Raw genomic sequence first — 26,562 nt, forward strand, 5'->3', positions numbered from 1 at the left:
TTTTGCTAATGCTATCATCAATCTAATGCTAAAATCTTCACAATATTCCTTCCAGAACAGAAACTCTAACACCAAAAACCTCACCTACTTTTCAAGACAGTTTTCTTCCATTTCAGCATAATCACAGCAATTAGAAAAAAATTTATATAAACTAAAAACAGATAATCTTGTGACTTCTAATAGTTTTAGTCTGCATCCCTGTATCCACACAGACTAACTCTTTTCTTTGTTCCACATCATAGTCCTCAAGAAAACTGATGATAGCTTTCATGTTCCCCAACTTAATCCAATCTTCAGATCTTCTCCATGAGGTAGCTCTACCAACCATTTCTCATATAAAATACTTTTCAGATGTTTTACGTATCAAAAGCATCTCTTCTGAACTAAATCCAAGGTATTTATATTATTTCAATAATATGCTATTATATGTACCTTCCCTCTGAAGTATTGCTATAAAACCCAGGGCCTCTACAGTATTTAACTGTCTAGTCAGCAACATACAAAATGTCTCACACACACACACAAAAAAAAAGTCCCACAAAAGATTAGTTCCTTAAAATGTTCTGCAAATGAACGATTGCAGGGCCCAAGAAGTTATGATATATTAATAAGCATATGATGGCTCTGAAAAACTCTATAAAAATTATGTTTTGCTTAACTTGAATTTATCCCCACCTTTACCATGACCTAATGAGATCACGAAGCTTCTGGAAAGTTTGTCCTAGTAACCAAATTAAGGTATACTTAAAGCAATGTCTTTATAGTCTGTGTTTTTGTATTTGCCTCATGTTTCTATCTTAAACCATACCCTTGGTTTTATATCCTTATTCTCTTCCATTTTATGTCACATACTCTTGAATTATTCACATAATTCACCTTAAAATCTTTGGAGAATAAACAAAATAAATATTTTATTCCCCACTACAGAATTCAATAAAGCTAGCCTACTGTGGCCCAGGAGGTGGCAGTACATAGACAAGAGTGATGCTCTGGTTTTCTTTCTCTGCTCCCATCTCTCTTGTTAATAAATACAGAAGACCTTAAAAAAAAAAAAAAAAAAAGCTAGCCTACTGCTAGATGAGAAAGAGAAAAGTAGCAGATCCAATTAAGAAGAGAAGCCAGGGCTGTGGAAAGTATATGATTCAATCTTCATAAGTGGCTTATATTAAGTAGGTCACTTTAGGATTAGTGACCTAGCTATCCAACAATATCTAAAAATACATGGTGTTCATATCACATAAAAGGGTCACCAGAGCAGATGACCTCACCTCTACACAGCCCTATGCCACTAAGGAAAGACAGAAACAGGCTTGGGGGGGGGGGGGTATGGATTGACCTGCTAATGCTCATGTCCAGGGAAGAAGCAATTACAGAAGCCAGACCCCTCCTACCTTCTGCACCTCATAAAGAATTTTGGTCCAACAGATCTGGGGGGGAGGGGTTTTGAATTGTTATTTGAAAAACTGAGAAATGTTACATATGTATAAACTACTGTATTTTACTGTTGACTGTAAACCACTGATCCCCCAATAAAGAAGAAAAGAAATAAAAGTCAACTGAAATCTATGACCTTGGGAGAACTACTGCAGTTTCCAATGGAGGGAATGGGGACACAGAACTCTGGTGGTGGGAGAGGTGTGGAATTGTACCCCTGTTGTCTTATAATTTTTAAATCAATATTAAATTACTGATTAAAAAATATAGAGGGGAAAGGGTTACCAGAAAGGTTCAGGAGAAACTCAGAAAGAAGTAACTGGGCAACAACGAGTTTTATAAGGCTAGATTAGCACTATGACACAGTAATAACTGTATGATAATTATAATAATGGTTGCCATTTTGCTGACTATTTATTCAATGAAACTTTTACTGATGCCTTCAAAAGCTAGCTAATCTCTTTTTCATTGGTGGATATTTAAAGATGAAAATGATTCCCTGCCCCTGAGAAGTGAAGAGACTAGAGGAAAAGAAAATAATATAGTACAAAGCAATTTGTAAGCAGAGTACAAAAGGGATGATAAAGTCTGCCAAAATGATCAAATAAAGTGTCACAAAAAGGTAAAAACAAATGGCTCTATTCTAACCTGTGAGAAGACCATTCAGTAATAAGACATAAAGTCTAAAACTGCCCCCACTTGCAGGAGGGAAAAGCTTCATGAGTTGTGAAGCAGTGCTATAGGGTTCTGTCTCCTCCCTGCTGTCTATATGCATGCGCGCACACACACATGCACATGCACACACGTGCACACGCGCACACACACAGGGTCAGGGAGGTGGTTCAGCAATTCACACATGCATAAGGATGTGGGTTCACTACCTGGAGAAGGAAGAAATGAAAAAGGAGAATTAATTCCTGAAGCCAGGTGTTAAGTGCAGTGATAAAATCTTAGGCTCTCTAGCATGAGGCCATGAATTTAACCCCTGGCATCACAAGAGTCAGAGTGATGTTCTGATTCTTTCTCTTCATCAAATAATAAATCTCAGTAAGAGGAAAAAAAGGGAAGAAATTTTAAAAGCATTCTTACTATGAAACTTCTTGATTTGATAATGGTATTTTAGTTATGAAAAGAGTAACAACTGTGCAATATAGACCTATAAATTAAGTATTTAGGGAATAAGGGATGATATCTACAACTTAACCTCAAATAGTTAAGAAACTTGAAAATTTATACATACAGAGATGCACCAGAAGGTACAAGCATAGGCAAAAATACATCACCTAGTACATGAAATGAGTATTAGATTTGTAGATAGTCTCAAAACTTAATAATCGTGAGGTTACTTCAAGAGAGTTCTTCCCAGGGGCTGGGAGATAGGTCACCTGCTAGAGTGCACACTTTATCATATGTGAAATCTCGAGCTCAAGCCCCTGCAATCACAGAAGCACTATACACAGCACCAGGGGAAGCTCCATGAGCAGCACAGCAGCGTTATACTCCCTCTCTCCCTCCCTCCTTCCCTCTTCCTGTCTCTATCTGAATTTTTTTAAAAAGGGGGGAAGTTACATAACAACACAATGGAGTCCAGCAGGAAAGGGGAGGGGAGAGGAGAGACTTCAATTATATTAAGCTTCAATGTAACAAACAGAAGAACTGATCAAAGCATACATTTTTGAAACTCTTAAAGGCAACTACGCAACTTCTACTTCTTCTATGGCACAATGTCATCATTAAGTATATAAATGAGAAGTGAAGTGATATTACCTTGGGAACTTTGGGAGGATTCTGCAGAAGAGGAACTACTATCTGTGTAACTCTGTGGTTCTTCTTTTCCTTCCTGAACAGATGAATTACCAGCCTCTGCTACCCTGGATGCTTGCTGTAAAGTTTCTGTAACCAGCTGCCTTGTTTGCTCACTAACAACTGTTGCTTGAAATGTCACTGGTTTAGGTTTAATAAGAACCTAAGAGAAAAGTAGAAAGAGGTCCCATTTAAATTTTAGAGTACTAATTAAAAAGCTAAAACTCTATGTCACAAATAACTTCCTGACATAGATGATAGCGTTAGGCTTTGGGAAGTCACTTCAGTTGTAGGCATGAAATAAAAATGTTAACTCTGTTGGTGGGAACAGTGCGGAATTATACCACTGTTATCTCATAATTTTATAAATCAGTATTAAATCATATTAAATCACTAATACAATTTTTAAAAATGTTAATGAGACAGTTTTTATTTCTCCAACACATAAGATTCTAAATGTTTTCAGACTCTGCTAAATCACCCTTTCCCAAGAATTTAAGAGGGAAAACATGAATTGTACCAGAACTGAGATGAAGAAACAATTAGGATTGCTACTGTTGAGACTCAGGCAATTTGGATGTTATTTCTAGTCACAAAATTTACTTGTTTATATAGGTAAAAACTACTTGGCTAAGATGTTGAGGAAATCAATTCTAAAGGCAATTACTCATTTGTAGGTAAATGAATACCTTTAACAAAAATGTAAAATAGCATTTCTTAACCAAACCTAATATCGTTTCTTTTGATATATATGTGGGATTGAGAGATAGCAAAATACCTCAGCAGGTACAGCATGTCTTATCATGTGTGAGGGCCCTAGACTTAGTTTCTGGCACTATTGTGGGAGCAACGAAAACACCAAAGGGACCTCCATGAATGGTAAAGTAGTGCTGTGGTGTCACTCCCTTCTCTCTTTAGCTATATATTAAATAGACACCATAGACACAAGTTTCATGCAGTCCATCAGGCCAGCCAGGGTCACCAAGGTGCTGGGCTGGACAGGCTCACAAGAACAGAGCACACAGGTGTTTGTGGAATTCACGGATGGCATAAATCACTCCACTATCTGCAACATGAAGGCCCTGCCAAGGGAGACGGTGTCCTCACCTCACTGCAGTAAGAGCTTGAGGGCCAGAGGCTGTGTTGACCTTGGTGCTAGATCCCAGCTATCTGGTCAACTACTTACTACTCACTGTTAATAAATCACTTATATCATGTTTTAAAAAAAATTGGATCTAGGAGGCAGCTCTGAGGTACTGTGCATGTGGAGACCAAGAAACACAAAGGAAAAAAAAACTAGGTTTGATAACAGATTAATATTTATATGCACTCAGATGTAACTTTTAATATTCTAAATTTTTAAAGTTTTCTGAATTTTCTGATAAAATGTCTAGTTGGGAATTTTAGGAATTTCAAATATTCCCTAGTCAAGGAAAAATCCTACTTCATGGCATACCTGTGTTTTCCCTTGCTGCCCATAAACAATTTTTGTTGGAATGATCTTGGCTGCTGGTTGAACTGTGGACCCTATACCTTTTGGCTGTGTTACAATCATTTTGGTGATGGGTCTTGTAGCAGTGATGATAGCTGGTTTTGCTCCTGTTGGCACAGTCTGAATAGTCTTTTCTCCCTAAATTGAAGTCAGTGAATATATGTAAGATTCATATGCATTTAAAATGATAGAACCTGGATATTTACTGAAAACCCATGAAAAGTTTCTACAAGGATGATGGAAAAAGACTGTAAATTCTGCAATAAGGTCTGCTTCCAGGTGATCAAAAATCCTACATTAATTGAAATGACTTAGACATCATCTGACCAACTTTCTGTCCAAAGGCCTTTCTGATGAATTAAAAAATTACCCAATGTAAGACTAATTAGTATATTATTCAATTCACAGAATGCATATATTACAATTATCAGAAAATTCTAGAACGATGTTGAGTCGTTAGAAAAGTCATGTCATATTTTTCTATGCTTTTCTATGGAAAAATGTGTTGTGACTTTTCCAACCCCATATTTCAAAATGCTAACATTCAAAATGCTATCTCTAAGAGTTGGGATCATAGGTCCTATGTACCCACATTTCTCTTTACTTTCTACTTTCTATGAAACAAGCATTTATGTAATTAAAAAAGTATTGTTTCACCAATAACTAAATGAATATATACAAAGTAAACTCTGCAATGCAAAGCTCTCCAAATATGAAATTCTAAGAATTTATAGCAGGATGTATACATGAAAAAGTTTGGGTGGACTAGGGAAACAGCACAATGGTTATGCAAAATGACTGAACTCCCAGGTTCAATCCCCAGTACCATTGCATACCAGAGCCAATCAGTGCTCTGGTCTCTCTTCTTTCTGTATCCATCTCTCTTTCATTAAAAATAAACATATAAAATAAAATAAACTTAAAATATATATATTTATATATAATCTAATATATATTAGATAATCTCTGGGATTACATAGGAAAATATAAAAGAAAATTCAGTGTTTTCTCATACTGTTTAATTAGTGTGTTACTATTATCACTTTAACCTATTAAGAATATTGCTTATGTCTTTTCAGTATTTTCTGCATTTCTAACTACATTCTTAAACATCACTTTTCTGGTCACTGAGAGTCAGTATTTGAACTAAAAGTAAATTAAAATTCAATTTTATTCCATTGTTGACATTTTAAAAGTTAGAGTCTATAAAATTAAAAAGGAACTAGGCATTTTCACTTTATCAGTTTTTCTTAATTTTAATTATCTCTATCTCAATGTACAGCCTTCTAACCTTTGAAATACAAAGTACTAAGGCAAACAGGCTACTGCTGTAATTATCCCAGGGAAACATGAATCTACCAATCATGTGGCTGCCTAGTTTAACATACACCTTCACAGCAAACATCTTTGAAAAGAGTCACTTGTTAGTGGGCATGCCTATCAAATAGTTTGATAATCTCTGAGTAAGGGACCACTCAAAAATAATCAAAACCAACTACTAAGCTATTGTCTGAAAAATTCTTCCTGTCATGTGAATGTAGGTATTCAGAAGTGTCTAAGAGGTTAGTACAGGTTCACGTTTAGAAAGCAGAGTGGTCTTATGCTCTGATTTAGTTTATTCTCATTTCCTGTGATAAACTGTTGCTATCAAATACACTTAACAGATTCATACATGACTCTTAGATCAGTTTGCCTATAAGACCTAGGGCACAAACCATCACATATTATCTATTAGGTTCTATGAAATTATAAACCAGATCATAAAAGCATCAGAAAATCTGAACTCTAAACCTGGTTTACCTTTTCACTTATTAAGTGAACTCTGACTCATAACAATCTGTAGATTATGATATCAAGCAAGTTTTTGTGAGATTTCAAAGAAGTATAGCATTATATTTTCTAGCTTAGTTGAGACATTACCACAATGACAATTAGAAAAAAAAGTATTACTGACAACTTCCTATATACCATGCACATTCTCAAAACAGCTATCTGTGGGCTGGAAAGATAGCTCAGCAGGTAGGGTGTGCATCTTACCAGGCACTCAATTCAGGTTTGAGCCCCAACACGACATGGTAGTAACACATGGTGCTGTGGTGTGTCTACCTCTCTCTTTGCCTCTCTACCTGAATGAAAAAGTCCGCCTTGGAGAAGCAGCAATCACAAATATGTGAAGTTCAAGCTACAGAGTGGAGAGGAGATGGAGAGAGGTGAGACACAACAGAAGAGCAACCTATCAGTGAGCACTCACTGGTAGCAGTCATCACCTCAACATATAATGAGGAAATTAAGCATTAGGAAAGTTGATAAATTAGGCAAAGTCAAACAACTAGGGTACTTAATATTAAAGCCCAGGTATGTCCAACTCCATTATCTTTTGCCTATCTTTAGAACTATAAATAAATCTGTTATTTGAGTTTTTTTTAACTACTTCAAAACACAAATTAAAGTAACAAATTCTTACCCATTAATTTAGTCCTAATCCCAAATATTTCTCTTTGCCCAGGCTAGGTCAATAGCTATTGATCATAAATAGGAATAAAACTGTCCTCCAACAGAAATTTCCCTGTAGTTAGGCCACTGGACCAAGCTTAGTGTCTAGATCATGGTGACAAGCAACCTGGTTATTAGCAACATACTTTAGAAATTGCTGTGAAAAATGGCATTAGTAGATGGTGTTATTAAGAGTTATTGTATCACAGTAGTGGTAAATTAAGCCATTCTAGTCATTGTAGGGTAAGTCCTTATGTAAATATATATAGCTGGTCTTTAAAATTCTCAGTTGATTGCTAAATCTGCAGTTTAAGCTCTTACTTACTCCAGCATTTAGCAATGTTGTGACAACGTTTTTGCCTGGGAGGCCTTGAATGGTGGTTCCTTTTCCTGTAGTCTTTTGCACAACAATCACATTGGGTTTGGAAGTCATTGGGATTGTAGTGATTTTGGTAGTCGTTCCTTTGAAAAGGGGGAAGAAAAGGAGGCCTGAGTTAAGGACTACTGATGTTTAATTCTGTTTTGCTGTACACAGTTAATACCTCTAGATGACATGTCATGACAAGATAATGAAGATGAAAAGGAAGGCTTAGAATAGTAAGTTCCAATTATCCTAGAATGAAAGAATTTTAAGGATTAATTTTATCATCCCCAGAATCAGAGAACCTACCCATCAAATTCAATTTAAAAAAATCAGTTTCACTAATTCTAAGGGACATATGCATCCCTATGTCCATAGCTGCATTTGTGGAAGCAGCCTAAATGCCCATCAACAGGCGACTGGCTAAACAAGCTATGGGATGTCTATAGCCATAGCACCTTGAACACGCTCAGTCTCAGCTGATGCCAAAAGCTAAGAAGTTATAGGATATATATTCTGTGAAATAAGGGGGCCAGGCAGTAGCGCAGCAAGTTAAGCATATATTCTCTATAACTACAAAAAAAAAAAAAAAAGACAATATTGTATCCTTTGGGACACAGTGGATGGAACTGGAGGTGATTATGCTTAAAGAAATAAGAGATGAAAGACAACTACCAGATGGTATCACTCATCTGTGTAATCTAGAGATTTGATACACATGAACTTAAAAAAAAAAAATAGAAGGAAGCAAATTGTTTCTAAAACTTGTGAGAACTCTAGTGGTTATCTTGGGAGGTAAGAAGGTTGGGATACAGAACTTTGGTGGTGGCGATGGTATGGAACTATACAATGTAATCTTACAATTTTATAAACTACTATTAATCACAAATAAAAAAATTAATTAAAAATCAGTTTCACCATCAATATTCCTCTTCTGACAAATGAAACAAATCAGAATATCTAGTTTATGACAAATATTTTTTCCTCAAGAAAAAAATACATATCAGAATTCAAGTAAGAAAATCTATGAAAAAATATAATACATGTATTTCTGTAATCAACAAAAACAAAATAAAAACTGACAAATTAAGTCACAGAGTAAACATATATGCTCCTGTGATGTACACATGTTACATGATAAGAAGTCTGATATGAAAATATTAAGTTTACAGATAAATACATATTTATATTTTCAACTATTAAGTGCTACTCAGTAAATATATATCTACTGATCCAAACATAATTACCTGTATCCCCACTAAAGAGAAAGTCCCTTGAGCTCTATCTTTTCAGGTTCCTGATTCCTCACTGCTTAACACATACTACATGTCAAGGATTCAGTAACAGTTTTACAACTATGTGAATGAACTCAACTTATCACCAACTTATGTCTTCTTTTAAAATGTTACTGCCAGCTCAAAAGACATGTTCTTATCTCTTCTGGTTTTCCTGTGTTATATCCCTTTTTCAATTTTCTCTGTCATGAAAATAGCTATGATACCATAACAAGCAACCTTAGGGGAAAAAAGCTTATTTCATTATGTCAAGATTGAGAACATATGAAATTGGTCAAAAGTTGACTCAACCACTATTATACTTTGTACCAATTTCCTCTCTTGGGTTTTAACATCTTATATGACCTGGCCCTCAAGCTTCCAGTTTGATCTTAGTTCCCTCTCCACAGAATATCTCATAAACTCTAACAAGTAACTTCTCTGTGGCCTCCTACCACCTACCCACAAAGCCCATACTCCTCTGCCTAGCTTTCCAGATTCTAACAAACTTTAATATTCAGGATTATCCAACGTAAACCACTCTTTCAGTTGTTGGTTTCCACACTGATACTTCAGCATCAGTCCCAATGCTACTGTTGCTCCTACACTTTCCTCAACCTGTTGTAGAGCCAGATGGTGTAGTGCGCGGGCTGCAGAGAAGAGAGAGAGAGGGTCCGGAGCGAAGAGGAAACACAAATCTTTATTCGCGCTGGCATCTCAGAGTTGGGTGTTAGAGAAGCAGGTTGGGCCACGTGGAGGTAGAGAAAATGGCCGCCTCACGTAGTAACCTTTCCTGCGTCTGAACACCAGAGTGGAGCTCCGGCAAGAGAGAGAGGTGCGGAAGAAGAAAGGATTTTATAGGAGTAGCTTTCACGAGAATGGGAGGGGGGAGGAGTAACCACAGCACTCCAGATATCGCGGAGATATAGACAATGTCCTGAGGGCACAACATGGCTGAACAGGCACTCCGAGAATGTCCCAACTCTCGCAGGAACTAGCAGTAGCCTGAGGGGACAACATGGCAGATGTGACTGCATTGGCACAATTTCCCAGCATCTCCCCCTTTCCTTTTATCTAATGCCCAGGGCAACAGTGTGTAAACTCTATGAACTACTCAGGGTGAGTCTATGAAAAACCAGCAACATGAAGGGAAAAAAGCTGCTGTAAAATTGTCTAAAGTGTTCAAAGGGTATACCAGCAAGTCCGATAGAAGTCTCAGTCCAAAGTAGGCAACTAGGGGGAGAAATGGCAGGGGATGAGTTTTAGAGTACCTTTAGTTTAGCTTAGCTCAGCTTAGATTGTGCTGCGTCCTGCATGAATAAAGAGATACTGCCTACAGCTCAACCATGAGTCCCTGGTCATCTGTCTCCCGTCAATGAAGCTCAACCCGACATAAACAACATATGGCACCACAACGTGGGACCAGACCTGCACAACTCCCAGATAAGTGAAGACTTTGCCTACCTATGCACTATGGTCTTCTCTTTTACTTACGAAGAGGTTTGCCAAAGCCTCTACTGTTTCATTATGAGACAGTTTCTCTGTCTCTGGAACATTTTACTCTGGGCCACATTTCGGTTCCCTGACCGGGAACTTTGGTTTCTTATGACCGGGATCATAGAGCTTGAGAGATGCACGGAGATTTCTCCTTGGACTTTCTGGATTCCCTCTCCCATGTTTCCTGAGGAAAAGGACTACATTTTGCTCCGGGCCACAGTTTGGTTCTTTATGACTGTGATCGTAGACCTTGGGATATGCTCGGAGATTTCCACAGGGACTTTCTGGACTTCTTCTCGAATGTTTCCCGTGGAGAAGGACTACTCTAATTTGAAGAACATTCTCGAGTACCCTGGCAGTTCCCAAGTATGGAGACACGTGGTTAGTTCTACTCTCCTGATTGGATTCTTTCTTCAATGGGAAGACACTTTTAAAAATGGGCGCCTGAAGCAATCCAGCAGGAACAGTCAGAAACACCCTAAATGGAATTTCGAGGAGCTTTTTGGACTAGGACGCCCTCCGGGGACTCTTAATCCTACATGGTGAGATCTTGATAATCTAGTTCAAGTTGCGTTTCATAAGAGAATGATTTGAATGACTGAATTTTTGTTTGACATTGACTTAAAAAAAAAATGCTGGACGCAGCCATGATTTCTAGAGACATCCAGAAAAAATCCAAAAAGTTGTTTTTTCCCTCCTTTGATTTCTCTTTTACGTCTTGACATGAATCTGAAACGTTTAATCCTGAAAACTGTATGAGTTATGGGTGGGGCAGATAGTGCAATGATTATGTCAATTATTCTCATGCCTGAGGCTTTTAACCGTGGTTCTTCTGTTTACCTTTCCACATTTTATTGAGTTTAAACTGTTTAAACAACCTTAAAATCATACTAGAAAGGACTTCCAATTTTAATGGAGTTATCAATTATAGTAAACTTCTAATCTGCTACAAGTTTTGTTTGACAAGGAAGTGAATTTCAGCTGTCAAGTCTTCACATGAAAAAACATCTACTCAAATGGAATTCCCAGAAATCCATTTGGACCCCTGTTCTCTGACATCACCCACAAGATGGAATGACTACAACACACCCCCGGAAACCAATGATGAGACCTGGCACGACCTGAAGAAACAGATTCACAGACTCCAAAGATCACTCTCTACAGAAAAGCAGAATTCTGGTGGCCGACATTCCCCATCGAGACAGACATGCAGCGTTTCATCCTATGGCATTTTCTTCTGTGGTCAGCTACTTTGGACTGACACCTCCATCGGACTTACTGGTACACGCTGCTGTGTTTCTCAAAGACTAACTTCAGCCAGTTGCCTTGAGACTTTATAGACCATGTCCCCTCACCTGCAGGCTCTGTCCCAGAGGCAGAAAACTCCCCCTCCTTATTAGATTATGCCCACAGAGGCATGAAGCGCCCCAAGAGGCAAGATATGCCCCCAGAGGCATGAAGCATTCCCAGAGGCAAGAAATGCCCTTTCGCCTGTTAGGCCTTGCCCTTTGAGGCAAGAAAAGCTCCACTTGGCATCACACTGGTTATTGCTGCTCGCCTATTTTATTTTCCATGTCATATGCTAGTTCTTTTGAAAACGCCTGTACGATATACGTTTCTGTTCACCCCGCAATGGCCATTAGTTAAAAAGAAAGGGGGAATTGTTGGTATGCATGAGACCCCTTCTGTTTCATTTGGTTTAAATCCCCCCTGCTTAACACTATTCTATTTACATAACCACTGTTAACAAGTTCCACCCTCCCTCCAGGGCATTTGTGGTTCAGTGATAGGATTCTCGCCTAATCTGCCCCCTCTTTGTCACACTCTGATTTTCACCAGTCACTTTTCTCTCCACCCTCTCTATGTCACATCCTGTTTCCACCTTACTTGGCAAGTATATATAAAGACAGCATTGTGAGTTTTACTGTACTGTACTTTGAGTTTAACTTAGCTCGTCTTAGATTGTGCTGCGTCCTGCATGAATAAAGAGATACTGCCTACAGCTCAACCATGAGTCCCTGGTCGTCTGTTACCCGCACATGAAGCCAGCCCATTGAAAACAACATAACCTGTCAAAAACAACATCAGCCTATGCAAACAGGCAAGTCTTATTTTTCTTTTATAGACTTGCATATCATTTGCCAAGTGATTATGGAAGTACTCCATAAAAACAGTAACTAATATAGTGAAAAATTAAACAGAATTTAATTATTTTATCCTCTAAAATCTTAGCATCCTAACTAGCTACATAAATAAAACTGAAAAACAAGAAAATTCTAATTACATACTAATTTCTGGAACTATTTATTATATCTTTCTAATATACTTGCCATATTAGTATTCCACCAATACAAGGTGACATACTATATTGTCTTATTTTCCTTATTTGTAATTTGAAGAGCTCTTTGGAGTCACAAAAACTAAGCTTAAAGGGAGAGTTGGGCGGTAGCGCAGCGGGTTAAGCACATGTGGTGCGAAGCAACGACCAGCATAAGGAGTCTGTATTGAGCCCCTGGCTCTCCACCTGCAGGGGAGTCGCTTCACAGGCGGTGAAGCAGGTCTGCAGGTGTCTATCTTTCTCTCCCCTCTCTGTCTTCCCCTCCTCCATTTCTCTCTGTCCTATCCAGCAACAATAACTACAACAATAAAAAACAAGGGTGACAAAAAGGAATAAATAAAAAAAAACTAAGCTTAAAAAAAAACTAAGAAAAAGAAAAAAACTAAGCTTTATCAATTATGTAAACTAATTTTTAACTCTAACTCCTCATATGTGATTATGCATATGACCTTTCGCACTGCAGTCTGACCAAATATTTTGTCAAATAAAAGTATTCTTAAGAAAATAAACTTTACACTCAGACTCATGGAACAGACTAGAGTCCAGGAATAAACACACATATATGTAGACATGACAATGGAGCTAAATACATTCAATGAGGAAAAGTGGTAGGAAAACTGGATAGCCGTATGTAGACACTAGACCATCTCCTAACACCAGACGCCAAAGTTTACTCAAAATGGATTGAAGACTTGTCAGATGTCAGACCTCAAACCACAAATAGATTAAAAAAAATTATAAATAAAATACTTTAGGATCTTAATATCAGAGGCATACTACTTGGAAATTCAACTCTATTAGCAAGTAAAAAAAAAGAGTGAAAAATAGAACTTTCATATGTTGAATATAGATACTTAAAGCAAATAAACTTTCAAAAAAAGTGACGAAAGTATCTCTGAAACACTTCAAGAACTATGATGACTATCAGAGGGGAGGGAGACACAGGAACTCTAATGGTGGGTGCAGTGAATTGCGCGTGTGCACGTGCATGTGTTTACAAAACTATATTCCTAAAGCTTTGTAACTCTGTAAGTCAATATTAATTTAATTCATTAATAATAAAAAAGTCTCAAAATATAACTGTGTGGAATTGTGTCCCTGTTATCTTACAATCTTGTTAATCATTATTAAATCATTAATAAAAAATAAGTAATATCTAAATATAAATAGAAAACAAATCCTAAAAAACTATCTTAAGAAAATAAAATATGGGGGTCAGGCAGAAGCGCAGAGGGTTAAGCATGTAAGGATCCTGGTTCGAGCCCCCAGCTCCCCACCTGCAGAGGAGTCGCTTCACAGGCAGTGAAGCAGGTCTGCAGGTGTCAATCTTTCTTTCCCCCTCTCTGTCTTCCCCTCCTCTCTCCATTTCTCTGTCCTATCCAAAAGCAACAATAATAATAGCCACAACAAGGCTACAGCAAGGGCAACAAATGGAAAAAAAAAAAAAAAAAATGGCCTCCAGGAGCAGTGGATTCATGGTGTAAGCACCAAGCCCCAGCAATAACCCTGAAGGCAAAAGAAAGGAAAGAAAATGTAAGGCATACTTTAAGTCTACAGCAAAGTACAAAGACAACTTTTTTGACAAAGCTTATTTAACAAGTGAATTATACCTATGTGTATAAAAATGCTTAGCCTTTTCATTATAGGTGTGTCAGTTTATAAGATAATTACAAAGTCTGTCAGCTTAACAAAATGGTGTATACAAGTATGTTACAAAACAAAAGAAAGTAGTCTGGGAGGTGGTGCAGTGGACAAAGCATTGGATTCTCAACCATTAGGTCCCGAGTTCGATCCCCGGTAGCACATGTACAAGAGTGATGTCTGGTTCTTTCTCTCCTATCTTTCTCATGAATAAGTAAATAAATTCTTTAAAAAAAGAAAAGAAAAGAAAAAGACACAGCTATATAAACTTAGCATTATATTAAATTAGAATACAGTAGAAAACTAGAATTATGGAATTATCCAAGTTTAAAGTTCCAGCGAGCTATTTCTCTATATCAGATGATTTTCGTATTATATTGAAAAAAAGCACAACTCACTTCTTAAAGATCTTCTTTATGCTTTATAGTACTCGGTCTACACTTCTCATGTTTAAGCACTTTTCATGGAGACAGGCAAGCAAGATGGCTCACCTGAATAGTGTGCCTGCTTTGCATGCCTGCAACAATTTTGACCCTGGCATTTACCACTACAGAGGAAGTTTCAGTGCTACAGTACTTCCCTTCACCCTCTCTGTCTGTCTTTTTATCTGAAGGGCGCGCACACACACACACACACACACACACACACGCACGCACGCACGCACGCGCGCACGCACGCGCGCACGCGCGCCATCCAAATTCACTTAAAGGCATTGTTTGGGGCAGAGAATGCACTTCATATACATGTTTATGCATCATTAACACCTAGTCCATAACACCTAGCTGGCAAACGCTAGAAGAAGAAGAAGACCTAGCTCACAGCATATCAGAGAGTCTATCTCTACATAGTCTTATAAAGATCCAGACACTAGACACAACTATGAATCACATCTGAATCATGAGTTGTTACACTGATGCATTACAATCGTTCTTTTAAAAGATGTCTTTAAGGGGACAGGTAGTATAGTATACATACTACCATGTGCAATGATCCGGGTTCGAGTCCCTAGTCCCCATCTACATGGGAAACATTTCACAAACAGTTAAACAGTACTGCAATTAAACAGTACTGAAAATCAGTCTCTCTCTCTCTCTCTCTCTCTCTCTCCCCATCCCCACTTTCAATTTCTCTCTGTCTAGAAAGGGAGGCAGGAGGGAAGAACAACTGAGTGTTCTGACTGAGTGAACAACTGAGTGTCACCATGAGTGATAGATTTGTTGTGTAGGCACCGATCTCCAACAATAACTCTGGTGGCAATGAAAAAAATTAAAAATATGGGGCCAGGAGGTAGCGCACCTGTTAAGCACACATGGTGGGAACTGGTGTAAGGATCCTGGTTCAAGCCCCCACCCCCACCCTACCCCTAGCTCCCTACCTGCAGAGGGGTTGCTTCACAAGTGGTGAAGCAGGTCTGCAGGTGTCTATCTTTCTCTCCCTCCTCTCTGTCTTCCGTCCTCTCTTGATTTCTCTCTGTCTTAGCCAACAACAATGACAGCAACAACAATGAACAACAAGGGCAACAAAAGGAAAAAAATAGCCTCCAGGAGCAGTGGATTCATAGTGCAGACACTGAGCCCCAGCAATAACCCTGGAGGCAAAAAAGGTATATAGTATTTTTTCTTTGTACCTTTATATTTTCCAAATTTCCCACAATGAAGGGGAATCTTTTTTAAAAAAAAGGAAGAAGGAGGAGGAGGAGGAGGAGGAGGAGGAGAAGAAGAAGAAGAAGAACCTTTCTAATCTTAATCTAAGCTTCACATTGGAGCCTTTTTTTTTTCCTGGCAGGGTTTCACTAGGGTTTTATGCCTATACAGTTCCACCACCCCTTATTCTTATTTTCTAGGTGATAGTGGGCGAAAGAAAGAAAGAAAGAAAGAAAGAGAGAGAGAGAGAGAGAGAGAAAGAAAGGGAAAAGAAGGGAAGGAGAGAAGGAGGGAGGGAGAGAAGGAGGGAGAGAGGGAAGGAGGGAGGGAGGGAAGGAGGAGGGAAAGAAGGAAGGAGGGAGGGAGGGAAAAAGGATGGAAGGAAGGAAGGAAGGAAAGAAAAAGGATGGATGGAAGGAAGGATAGAAGGATAGAAGGAAGGAAGGGAGGGAGGGAGGGAGGGAGGAACTCTTCCTTTTGCGTTCTTCCATGTGGTAGCTGGAGGTTTGAACCTTTGTTTTCACACATGATAAAATGTGCATTCTAACAGAAGAGGTATCGCCTGGCCCTCATTAGAGTCTATTTTAAGAAAAGCATGGTTTAGGGGGAGGTGGAGGTTTACAGGAGTTGGGGTAGAGGATTCTATAATCCAGCATCTGTTCATGGAGAAAGACAAAATAGTTTAAACTCATCTTACCAGGCTTGCCAGTCAATTGTGAAAAATCAATGAAGGTTTAAAAATGACTAGTAATCCTAGTATCATGGAACAAAAATAAAGCAAGAGAACTATATTTATAAAGAACGTTGAATGTGTAACATTCATTTAAATGAAAGTTCTTTAAAATAAATCTACCAGATAAACACAAAATGAACTCCTTGTAATGAAAAAAAAAAATTTCAACTTCATACCAGTTTATTCTACAGTGCTAAAAAAGTTGAAGAACCTTTCTCATGTATGCCCATACACTAGAAACAGCAACTAACCACCAGCTCTTCTGCGTTCAAATACAAAGGCAGTTAAGATACATATATATATATATATATATATGTATATATATATATATATATATATATATATATGATTATAAATTTCACCACTACCTCTTTGCTTTAGGAAAATGTGTTTGCTGTTAGAAATGGACCTACCCTATGATCTGGCATTTCTTCTTCTGGGGATTTAGCCAAACACAACAAAAACACCTACATCAAGATATTTATGTATCCCTGTGGTCACAGCAGCCCTAGGTGTTAACACCTTAAACTAAGAAATAACCCAAATGCCCAACAGATATGTGGCTAAGAAAGTTGCGACATATGAAATATTACTATGAAATATAACTATGAAATATTACTCAGCTATAAGAAGTGACCCTTTGCCACAAGCTTGGATGGAACTTGAAGGAACTATGTTAAATGAAGTAAGTCAGAAGGACAAATATCAAATGATCCCACTTACAGGCAGAACATAAGAAACAAGAAAGAAAGGGAAAACACAGGACTTCATATGGTCTGTTGTAACAAAGTCAAGGACTGTAGTGGGAGTTGTATGAAGGGGGTTGAGAGAGCACTGGGATGCAGTGAACAGTGGTGAAGGAGGACTTAAGCTGGTTAGAGGAGTAATGTAAAGACACATCAGAGGGAGATAAAAAACTACTCATGCAACAACTGCTTTATAAATTATTATTTCCCTACTAAAACAATTTAAAAAAAACAAAAGAAAGAAAACGTTCTTGCTTATATTGCTCTAACCTGGTACAAAGCAGCTAAATGGTGAATATGATCTGAAAATGAGGTCCTCATAGCATACAGGCCTTACTTTATACTATTTGGTACTGTGAATTAATATGTAAGTAAATAAAAATGCTTTTAGTCATAAAATATTACATATCTATAAAATCATGATCACTTTAAAAAACGTTTAAGTGCTCTACACTATTTATAGACATTGTCAAGTAATAAGTTATAATGTGAGTTTTAACTGTTATTTGAAAAAAAAAAAACCTCTGAAACAGTTAGTATAATGATTCTTTCCTAATGGTTTCACCTTCAGTTTGGCAAATGTCGAATTTTCTCACTTACATTTAAAAGTAGAGCCAAAATTAACAGCTTTAAATAAAGAGTTCTATGCCAACACCATGCCCTGCTTTGCTTTTTTTTTTTTTTTTCCCATGCGAACTTATCAGCAATCTCACATTACTGGCAGGAATTTTAGTCCCTTGACTTTAAAATATTAGAACTCACCTTGGACAAAGAAAATATGACTAGTCTACAAAAATGGTAGCTAGCTAAAGTCCACAGGACTCCTTTCCCTCTCAATTTCTGGCTGTCTGTATCCAATAAATGAATGAAGGTAATAAAATAAATAAATAAATAAAGTGACATTAGTAACTGAAACTATGAGGCGTCAACATAATTAGGTGAACAAACAATACTTTTTAAAAATCTATCTATCTTGTGTTTTATACAGGACAATTCCATCTCTCTAACTTCAAATCTATCTGAAACTATAAATTGAGAATGAAACTATAGCAGAATTATAAAGCCTGAAAGGACTGACAAAGGAAGAACTACTTTGAAATTGAAAAAATGTGTGCTAATGTAAATCATAATCTTTCAAAGTTGATTTAAAACAGCTGAAAGTAATTTCTACTTTAGAACTACCAAAAATATCACACTAGCAATGAAAACTACACTTCGTCATCGAACATTCAGTCTAAAAGCGAAGCTCTAGATTGTTTATTGCGGTGCTAGAGTAACACATAGGCTATTTCACTCCTCTAATTTTTTTTCATCCTTTTTATTTTAGATGGAGAAAGAGACACCACAGCATCAGAGCTGCCCCTGGTGACATGGCACTAGCATGTTGTGCCAGTGCTAAAACCTAGTCCACATTTGAGAAGTCATGCACCCTACCAGATGAACTATCCCTCCACCTCTGAATGCTCTTGATTTCAAAGCAGAAAACAGGCCACAGAACCATTCAACAGTAACATGTTTTTTCTCTTGTTGTGAGTCGCATATACCTGTAACATATTTCAGATATACCTACCAGAAACTATATTACTGCTAATTATCTTGCCCCCCAAGGTAGCTAATGACTTGGGTACCACTGTAATGATGCTGCCACTGGTAGTTTTCACATAGGTTGCAGCTCCAGGGGTTGCAGCCATCCGACCGATTGATGGACTTACTGTTGGCCGAGTATAGGTTGCCTGTGTGCCTATAAAAACGGAAAGCCAAGAGAAAACGTGTCATTACTTATAGAAAGTTGATAGCTAATACAGTTCAACTGTAACTCAAAGTAATAAACATAGCCGTAACATGAAAATGGAATTTCAAGGTGTCAAGATATTAAGTAACAATTTATAGCCAATTTTCGATGCACAGAGGAAGAACTATTTGAATTTATTTTACATGTAAAATGCTGTAATGTGTTGCATCAAATACTACACTTCTACTAGTTTTCTGCCAAAAAAAACTTAATCATCTTTTCTGCCACAGTGTTTTAGATATTTCTGTTACAGATGTGAAGGTCTCTGTATTTTTATACTATATCAGAGCCAAATCCAATGTCAGTACTCAGCAAATGAGGCAGTATTAAACAACATTTTATATTTTTATAAATTTTTACTGTTTTGTATGCTGCTACCTGTTATATATGTCTATATTTTAAATAACTGTTCTTCATTACTAGAGATGAAAGCTGAAACTAGTAAGATTTTCCAGGAATATTTTTTTATATTTATTTATTCCCTTTTGTTGCCTTGTTGTTTTATTGTTGTAGTTATTATTGTTGTCATTGTTGTTGGATAGGACAGAGAGAAATGGAGAGAGGAGGGGAAGACAGAGAAGGGGAGAGAAAGATAGACACCTGCAGACCTGCTTCACCGCCTGTGAAGCGACTCCCCTGCAGGTGGGGAGCCGGGGATCCTTAGCCGGTCCTTGGGCTTTGCGCCACGTGCACTTAACCCGCTGCGCTACCGCCCGACTCCCCTCCAGGAATATTTCTTTTACTTTAAAATATTCTGTAACTTTAACTGACCTGTCAGAGTATATATCTTTACATCTCACAAAGAAGTATTTACAGTCTTCTTCATATTTTTATGACTTTTTCTTTTCTCAAGCAGAGTTAAAGGTTTTACTATATGAGCTTGTAGCAGTTTCTTATAAATTTGGATAACTCACAAATACTATGCCAAAGAATTATTTGTCTTAAGGAAAATGAAGAAGATAACTTCTGATGAAAAAGAATTTCTTTTATTTTAGTCATCACTAGGTCTTCACCATTACAAGTCAATTTTTTCAGAGAGACAGAAAGAGAAATAGAGATAGACAGAGAAAAAGACACCACAGCACCAAGGCCTCCCTCAGTGAGGTGGGGGCGGGCCAGGCTTGAACCTGGATCATGCCCATGACAATGCGAATGTACTATCCAAGTAAGCTACCTCTCCAGCCCCCCCCAAAAAATGGTTTTCATAGTTAGAATATCACTGTTATAACCACTTTCAAAAAACCCCTCCTCCCAATGCTGTTAGCAAGTTATACCTTTTTAGAATATAATCACTACAGAAACAGTGGAAGGAAGAACATAGAATTAGTATAAACTGCTCACATATATTTGATCAGAAAGAAAAAAAAACTAATACCAAGTATTGGGTTATCAGAAAAGTTATTACACATTTTTGTGTAGAAAAATATGAAGGAGGGGCCAGGCTGTGGCTCACCCAACTAAGCTCACATATTGCCAAGTTCAAAGACAAGAATCGGTCCCCCAACTCCCCACCTGCAGGAGGTCTGCTTCACAAGCAGAGAAACAGGTCTACAGGTGTCTTTCCCTCTCTCTATCTGCCTATCTTCTCTCAATTTCTCTGTTTTACCTAATAAAGAAATTAAAAAAAAAAAAAGGAAATAATGGCTGCTGGGTGTGGTGGGTTCATAGTGCCAGCACCGAGTTCCAGCAATAGCCCTGATGAGAAAAATAAAAACAAGAACAAAGAAAAAAATATCAAGTACTGGGAGATGGTGCACCTAGTAGAGTGTACATGTGACAGTATACAACAACCTGGGTTCAAGCCCCCAGCCCCACCGGCAGGGGGAAAGCTTCACAAACAGTGAAGCAGTATTGTAGGTATCTCTTTCCCTCCTCTCTACCTCCCCCTTAATTTCTGTCTCTATCTAAAGTAAATAAATAAAAACTTAAAAAAAAAAAAACATAGAAAAGGGAGTCCAGTGGTAGTGCAGTGGGTTAAGCACACATGGCGCAAAGCTCAAGGACCGACCTAAGGATCCCGGTTCAAGGCCCTGGCTCCCCACCTGCAGGGGAGTTGCTTCACAAGCGGTGAAACAGGTCTGCAGGTGTCTATCTTTCTCTCCCCCTCTCTGTATTCCCCTCTTCTCTCCATTTCTCTCTGCCCTATCCAACAATGATGATGACAACAGCAATAACTACAACAATAATAAAAAAATAAAACAAAGGCAACAAAAAGGGAAAATAAATAAATATAAAAATAAATAAATAAATAAACATAGAAAAGTATGTCATGACTTTTCCAACAACCTAAAAGATATGCTAGAAAGGTATATAATTTGAATCTACTGATTACCAAGGCTTTTTCAATTTAAGCTATTGTTAAAGAAAAAAAGAGGAAACTCATACTAGTAAACAAGTGCTTAAGTATTAATTCATCAATAATGATTTATTTTCCACAGCTTTCCCTAATAGTGAGGAATCATACACACACACAAGTACATGTATGTATATGTATACACAAACACACTAACTTTGTACCAAAGGGGAAAAGCTTGTGGGGAAGGTTATAGTAGACTTAATAACAAATTATTTTAAAGAAAAGGTTTAGCACAGAGACTGAAAGTAAAATAGTGGTAATCAGAGACTGAAGGATAAGAACTCAATTACTGTTTAATAAAATGTCTCAGTTTGGCATTTTGTCCTGCTTCCCAGTGTACGGCCTTTCAGCCACCAAGTTGTAGATGCTGCCATGATTCCATCCTGACTACCCTGAACAGATGACCTCAACCTAGAACCTCACCTCTCCAGAGCCCTACCTCACTACAGAAAGAAACAGGCTGGAGGTTTGGATTAACCTGCCAACGTCCATGTCCAGCAAAGAAGCAATTATAGAAATCAGAACTCTTGAGTGAAGTGCAAGAACTGGCGTAAGGATCCCGGTTTGAGCCCCCGCCTCCCCACCTGCAGGGGAGTCGCTTCACAGGAGATGAAGCAGGTCTGCAGGCGTCTATCTTTCTCTCCCCCTCCTCTCTCCATTTCTCTCTGTCCTATCTAACAACAACATCAATAACAACAATAACTACAACAACAGTAAAAAACAAGGGCAACAAAAGGGAAAGTAAATGAAAAGAGAAAAGAAATCAGAACTTCCACCTTCTACATCCCAAAAAGAATTTTGGTCCATACTCCCAATAGAATAAAAAATAGGGAAGTTTCCAATGGAGGAGATGAGACACAGAACTCTGGTTCAATAGTATCAATTCCTTGGGCACTGGCTGTCTGCTCTACTATCTGGGGAAAATGCATACTGAACTTCTCTCAATCTGTGTTAAAGCTTACAATGCTGTAATGTAGTCTGGTAAAACTCTGAGAGCTCAGTGACAGAATCCATGGTTTGCACACCTGGTTGAGCACAAATGTTACGATGTGCAAGGACCCCAGTTCAAGTCCCTGGTTCCCCACCTGCAGGTATGTCTCTCCTTCCCTCTCTATCTCTCGCTTTGCTCTCAATTGGTTTGTATACAAAAGAAATAAATAAAATCAAAAAGAAAGAGAGAAAGGAAGAAGCAGAAAGATAAAGAAAGAAGGATGAGAACAATAAAAAAAAAAAACCTAATTTCCATTGTGAGGAGTGAGTCAAGAAAGATGAAAGAATTATCTTTGGGGCCAGATAATTGGGGCCACCCAACAGAGCACATGTTACCCCGTACAAGGAGCCAGGTTTGAGGCTCTGATTCCCACCTGCAGGGAAGAAACAATGAAGTAGTGCTGCAGTGTCTCTATTTTCCTCTCGATACCCCACCTCAATTTCTCTGTCTCTATTAAAAAAAAAAAAAAAAAAAGACCACTAGAGGAGTAGATTCATCTTATAGGCACCAAGTCCCAGTGATAACCCTGGCAACAATCAAAAAAAAAAAAAATCTTTAGACAGAATTATCAAATTCTACAGCCCTAGTGTCAAGCACATTCCTGGTTCAAATAAATTATTGATGATGTATGCATATGAAGAATGAATGGACTGACACTCAAGAACTTACCAGTAGGAGTGGTTACCAGTTTCGTTGTCATAATTGTGCCATTACTGCTAACCACCATAATAGGGGAATTACTACTTGTGGGAAGAGTTGCTGTCACTGGTTTGGGTAAGATTTTACTTGGTTGAACTTGCTGTGTGATGATTTTAACACCTTTAAAAAAAAAAAAAAGAAAAAATGTCAAAATAACTTATTTAAAATATGTCCCTTCCCCAAATGAAGAAAAAAAACAAAAACAATAAACTGTGTGCTGTACCAACCCAAGAGGTCAGTAGTTACACACATTTATTCAGTTTTACCTACAGAAGCTTTTCTCCAAAATGATGAAATCCATTACATTTTCACTACTAAAATTGCTAGCTTTCCTAATTTTTCTCATTTGGAATACAATTAAAATAATATAGAAGCTATTAACAAGTTCTTAAAAATGTTGGGTTTTATTTTACTATGATCATCTTACATATGAGCATTCAAATAAAATCAGTTAAATAAATGGCAAACGCTAGAAGAAGAAGTTAAATAAATACTTTGGATGGAAGAAGTAGGATGAGAAGTAAAAACTAATGTCACTTTTCTGTATTACCAACTACACCAAAGATTTTTCTAAAAACTATAAAGAGCGGGAGTCAGGCTGCAGTGCAGGTGGCACAAAGCGTAAGGATCCAGGTTCGAGCCCCCGGCTCACCACCTGTAGAAGAGTTGCTTCACAAGCAGTGAAGCAGGTCTGCAGGTGTCTTTCTCTCCCCCTCTGTGTCTTAGCCTCCTCTCTCCATTTCTCTCTGTCATATCCAACAATAATGACATCAATAACAACAACAATAAAACAACAAGGGCAACAAAAGGGAATAAATAATAACTATAAAGAGCAAGAACATTCTCTTTTTTACTTTTATTCTTAAACTCTTTAAAAAATGTTTTACGGAGTCAGGCTGTAGTGCAGTGTGTTAAGCGCACATGGCGCAAAGCGCAAGGACCTGCGTCAAGATCCTGGTTCAAGCCCCCTGGCTCCCTACCTGCAGGGGAGGTGCTTCATAGACGGGGAAGCAAGTCTGCAGGTGTCTATCTTTTTCTCCCCCTCTGTCTTCCGCTCCTCTCTCCATTTCTCTCTGTCCTATCCAACAATGATGACATCAACAACAACAATAACTACAATAACAATAAAAAACAAGAAAAACAAAAGGGAAAATAAATAAATAAAATATATATTTTAAAAAGTGTTTTAATACAAAAACACAAGTAGACCATGAAATGGAATTGGCATATCGCACCAAAGTAAAAGACTCTGGGGTGGGTGGGTGGGGAGAATACAGGTCCATGAAGGATGATAGATGACATAGTGGGGGTTGTATTATTAAATGGGAAACTGGGGAATGTTATGCATGTACAAACTACTGTATTTACTGTTGAATGTAAAACATTAATTGCCCAATAAAGAAATAAAAAAGTGTTTTAATAGCTCACTTTATCAAATACAGAATATAAAATAAAAGATACATGTGTATTTGCACCCAATTAAATATGCAAGTCAACAAAGATTTGAAGGCAGTATATAAATTTGAAATGTTAGGATAGTGGTAAAATGATTTTTTTTTTATGTTTTTTAGTTTGTTTTTGTTCCTTGTTTCCCATTGCTTTTATCTCTCTCTCTCTCTTTTAATCTTTTTACTTGAGGGGAGGAAGGGCCTTACAGTACAGCTGTTGGACATGGGTACAATTTCTCATCTTCCTGGGACAGGTGTCTACAAAACCTCTCTTCTCCAACTTAGCTCCTATTCTATCATCATACACCAAGACTCTAACGCCCTTTCTACCCCTCCCTTCCCGACTTCGTCCAGAATCCTTCGCTTTGGTGGAATACACCACACTCAGCCCAAGCTTCACTTTGTGTTTTCCCCTTCTATCCTTAATTTAAGATCGACCTATATATGTGAACATACAGTATTTGTCCTCTTTTTGATTTATCTCACGTAGAATGACTCCTTCAGGAGGAAACCATGTTTTGCAAGCCTAGAGCAAAGATTCAATTCCAACAGTTATACTGTTATCCCTCATAAAATAATTAAATCTGAATTTAAAAAGAATAAAATTCAACTTAAATCTAATAGCTATTACACTGAATCTCCAAATTTAAAAAATCCAATATAAAAGAATTTTTTCTTGTACTAGCTATAAATTCCAGCACAAATGATTGCAGAGTAAAGAAAATTTTGGTGATATATTCTGCATATTTACTTCACTGAAATGCTTCATGGGATAGACTACATTGTCATATATAACCTAAATGTATTATTTTTAGATGATTGAAATTAAGGCACTAGGAAGCAAAAAAATACATTCAATAGTCTTAAATGACTTTAAACCAGAGCCAGGTGGTGGTGTACCCGGTTGAGCACATATATATAGATTTTTTTTTAATTTTTTGATTGGGGAATTAATATTTTACATTCAACAGTAAATACAATAGTCTATACATGCATAACATTTCCCAGTTTTCCATATAACAATACAACCCCCATCAGGTTCTCTGTCATCCTTCTTGGATCTGTATTCTCCCTACCCACCCAGCCCAGAGTCATTTACTTTGGTGCAATACACCAATTCCAGATCAGGTTCTACTTGTGTTTTCTTTTCTGATCTTATTTTTCAACTTCGGCCTGAGAGTGAGATCATCCCATATTCATCCTTCTCTTTCTGACTTATTTCACTTAACATGAATTTTCCAGGGTCCATCCAAGATCAGCTGAAAACGGTAAAATCACAATTTTTTATAGCTGAGGAGTATTCCATTGCATATATATATCACAACTTGCTCAGCCACTCATCGGTTGTTGGACACCTGGGTTGCTTCCAGGTTTTGGCTATTACAAATTGTGCTGCTAAGAACATATATGTACACAGATCTTTTTGGATAGGTGTGTTGGGTTCCTTAGGATATAATCCCAAGGAGAGGAATTGCAGGATCATAGGGTAGGTCCATTTCTGGCCTCCTGAGAGTTCTCCAGACTGTTGTCCACAAAGGTTGGACCAATTTACATTCCCATCAGAAGTGCAGGAGGGTTCCTTTGACCCCCCACCCTCTCCAGCATTTGCTGCTGTTACCTTTTCTGATGTATGACATTCTCACAGGAGTGAAGTGGTATCTCATGTTGTCTTTATTTGCATTTCTCTGACAATCCAAGACTTGGAGCATTTTTTCATGTGTTTCTCAGCCTTTTGGATCTCTTCTGCAGTGATTATTCTGTCCATGTCCTCTCCCCATTTTTGGATGGGGTTATTTGTTTTCTTATTGTTGAGTTTGGCAA

At 37.7% G+C, this 26,562-nt stretch overlaps 1 protein-coding gene across 10 annotated transcripts in view; it reads right to left on the bottom strand.

Moving 5' to 3' along the window:
* Positions 1–26,562, bottom strand: part of EMSY (EMSY transcriptional repressor, BRCA2 interacting) — an 82,179-nt gene that overhangs the window by 16,586 nt on the left and 39,031 nt on the right. For all 10 annotated transcript variants that reach the window (XM_060176775.1, XM_060176773.1, XM_060176776.1 and 7 more), the window contains 5 exons: positions 23,264–23,413; positions 19,026–19,196; positions 7,548–7,684; positions 4,694–4,867; positions 3,202–3,400 (listed from right to left, as the gene is read on the bottom strand). In XM_060176775.1, coding sequence (XP_060032758.1) covers positions 3,202–3,400; positions 4,694–4,867; positions 7,548–7,684; positions 19,026–19,196; positions 23,264–23,413 — 831 coding nt within the window. The remainder of the gene's footprint in view (positions 1–3,201; positions 3,401–4,693; positions 4,868–7,547; positions 7,685–19,025; positions 19,197–23,263; positions 23,414–26,562) is intronic.

This window comes from Erinaceus europaeus, chromosome 17 (assembly GCF_950295315.1).
Source record: "Erinaceus europaeus chromosome 17, mEriEur2.1, whole genome shotgun sequence".
NCBI lineage: Eukaryota > Metazoa > Chordata > Mammalia > Eulipotyphla > Erinaceidae > Erinaceus > Erinaceus europaeus.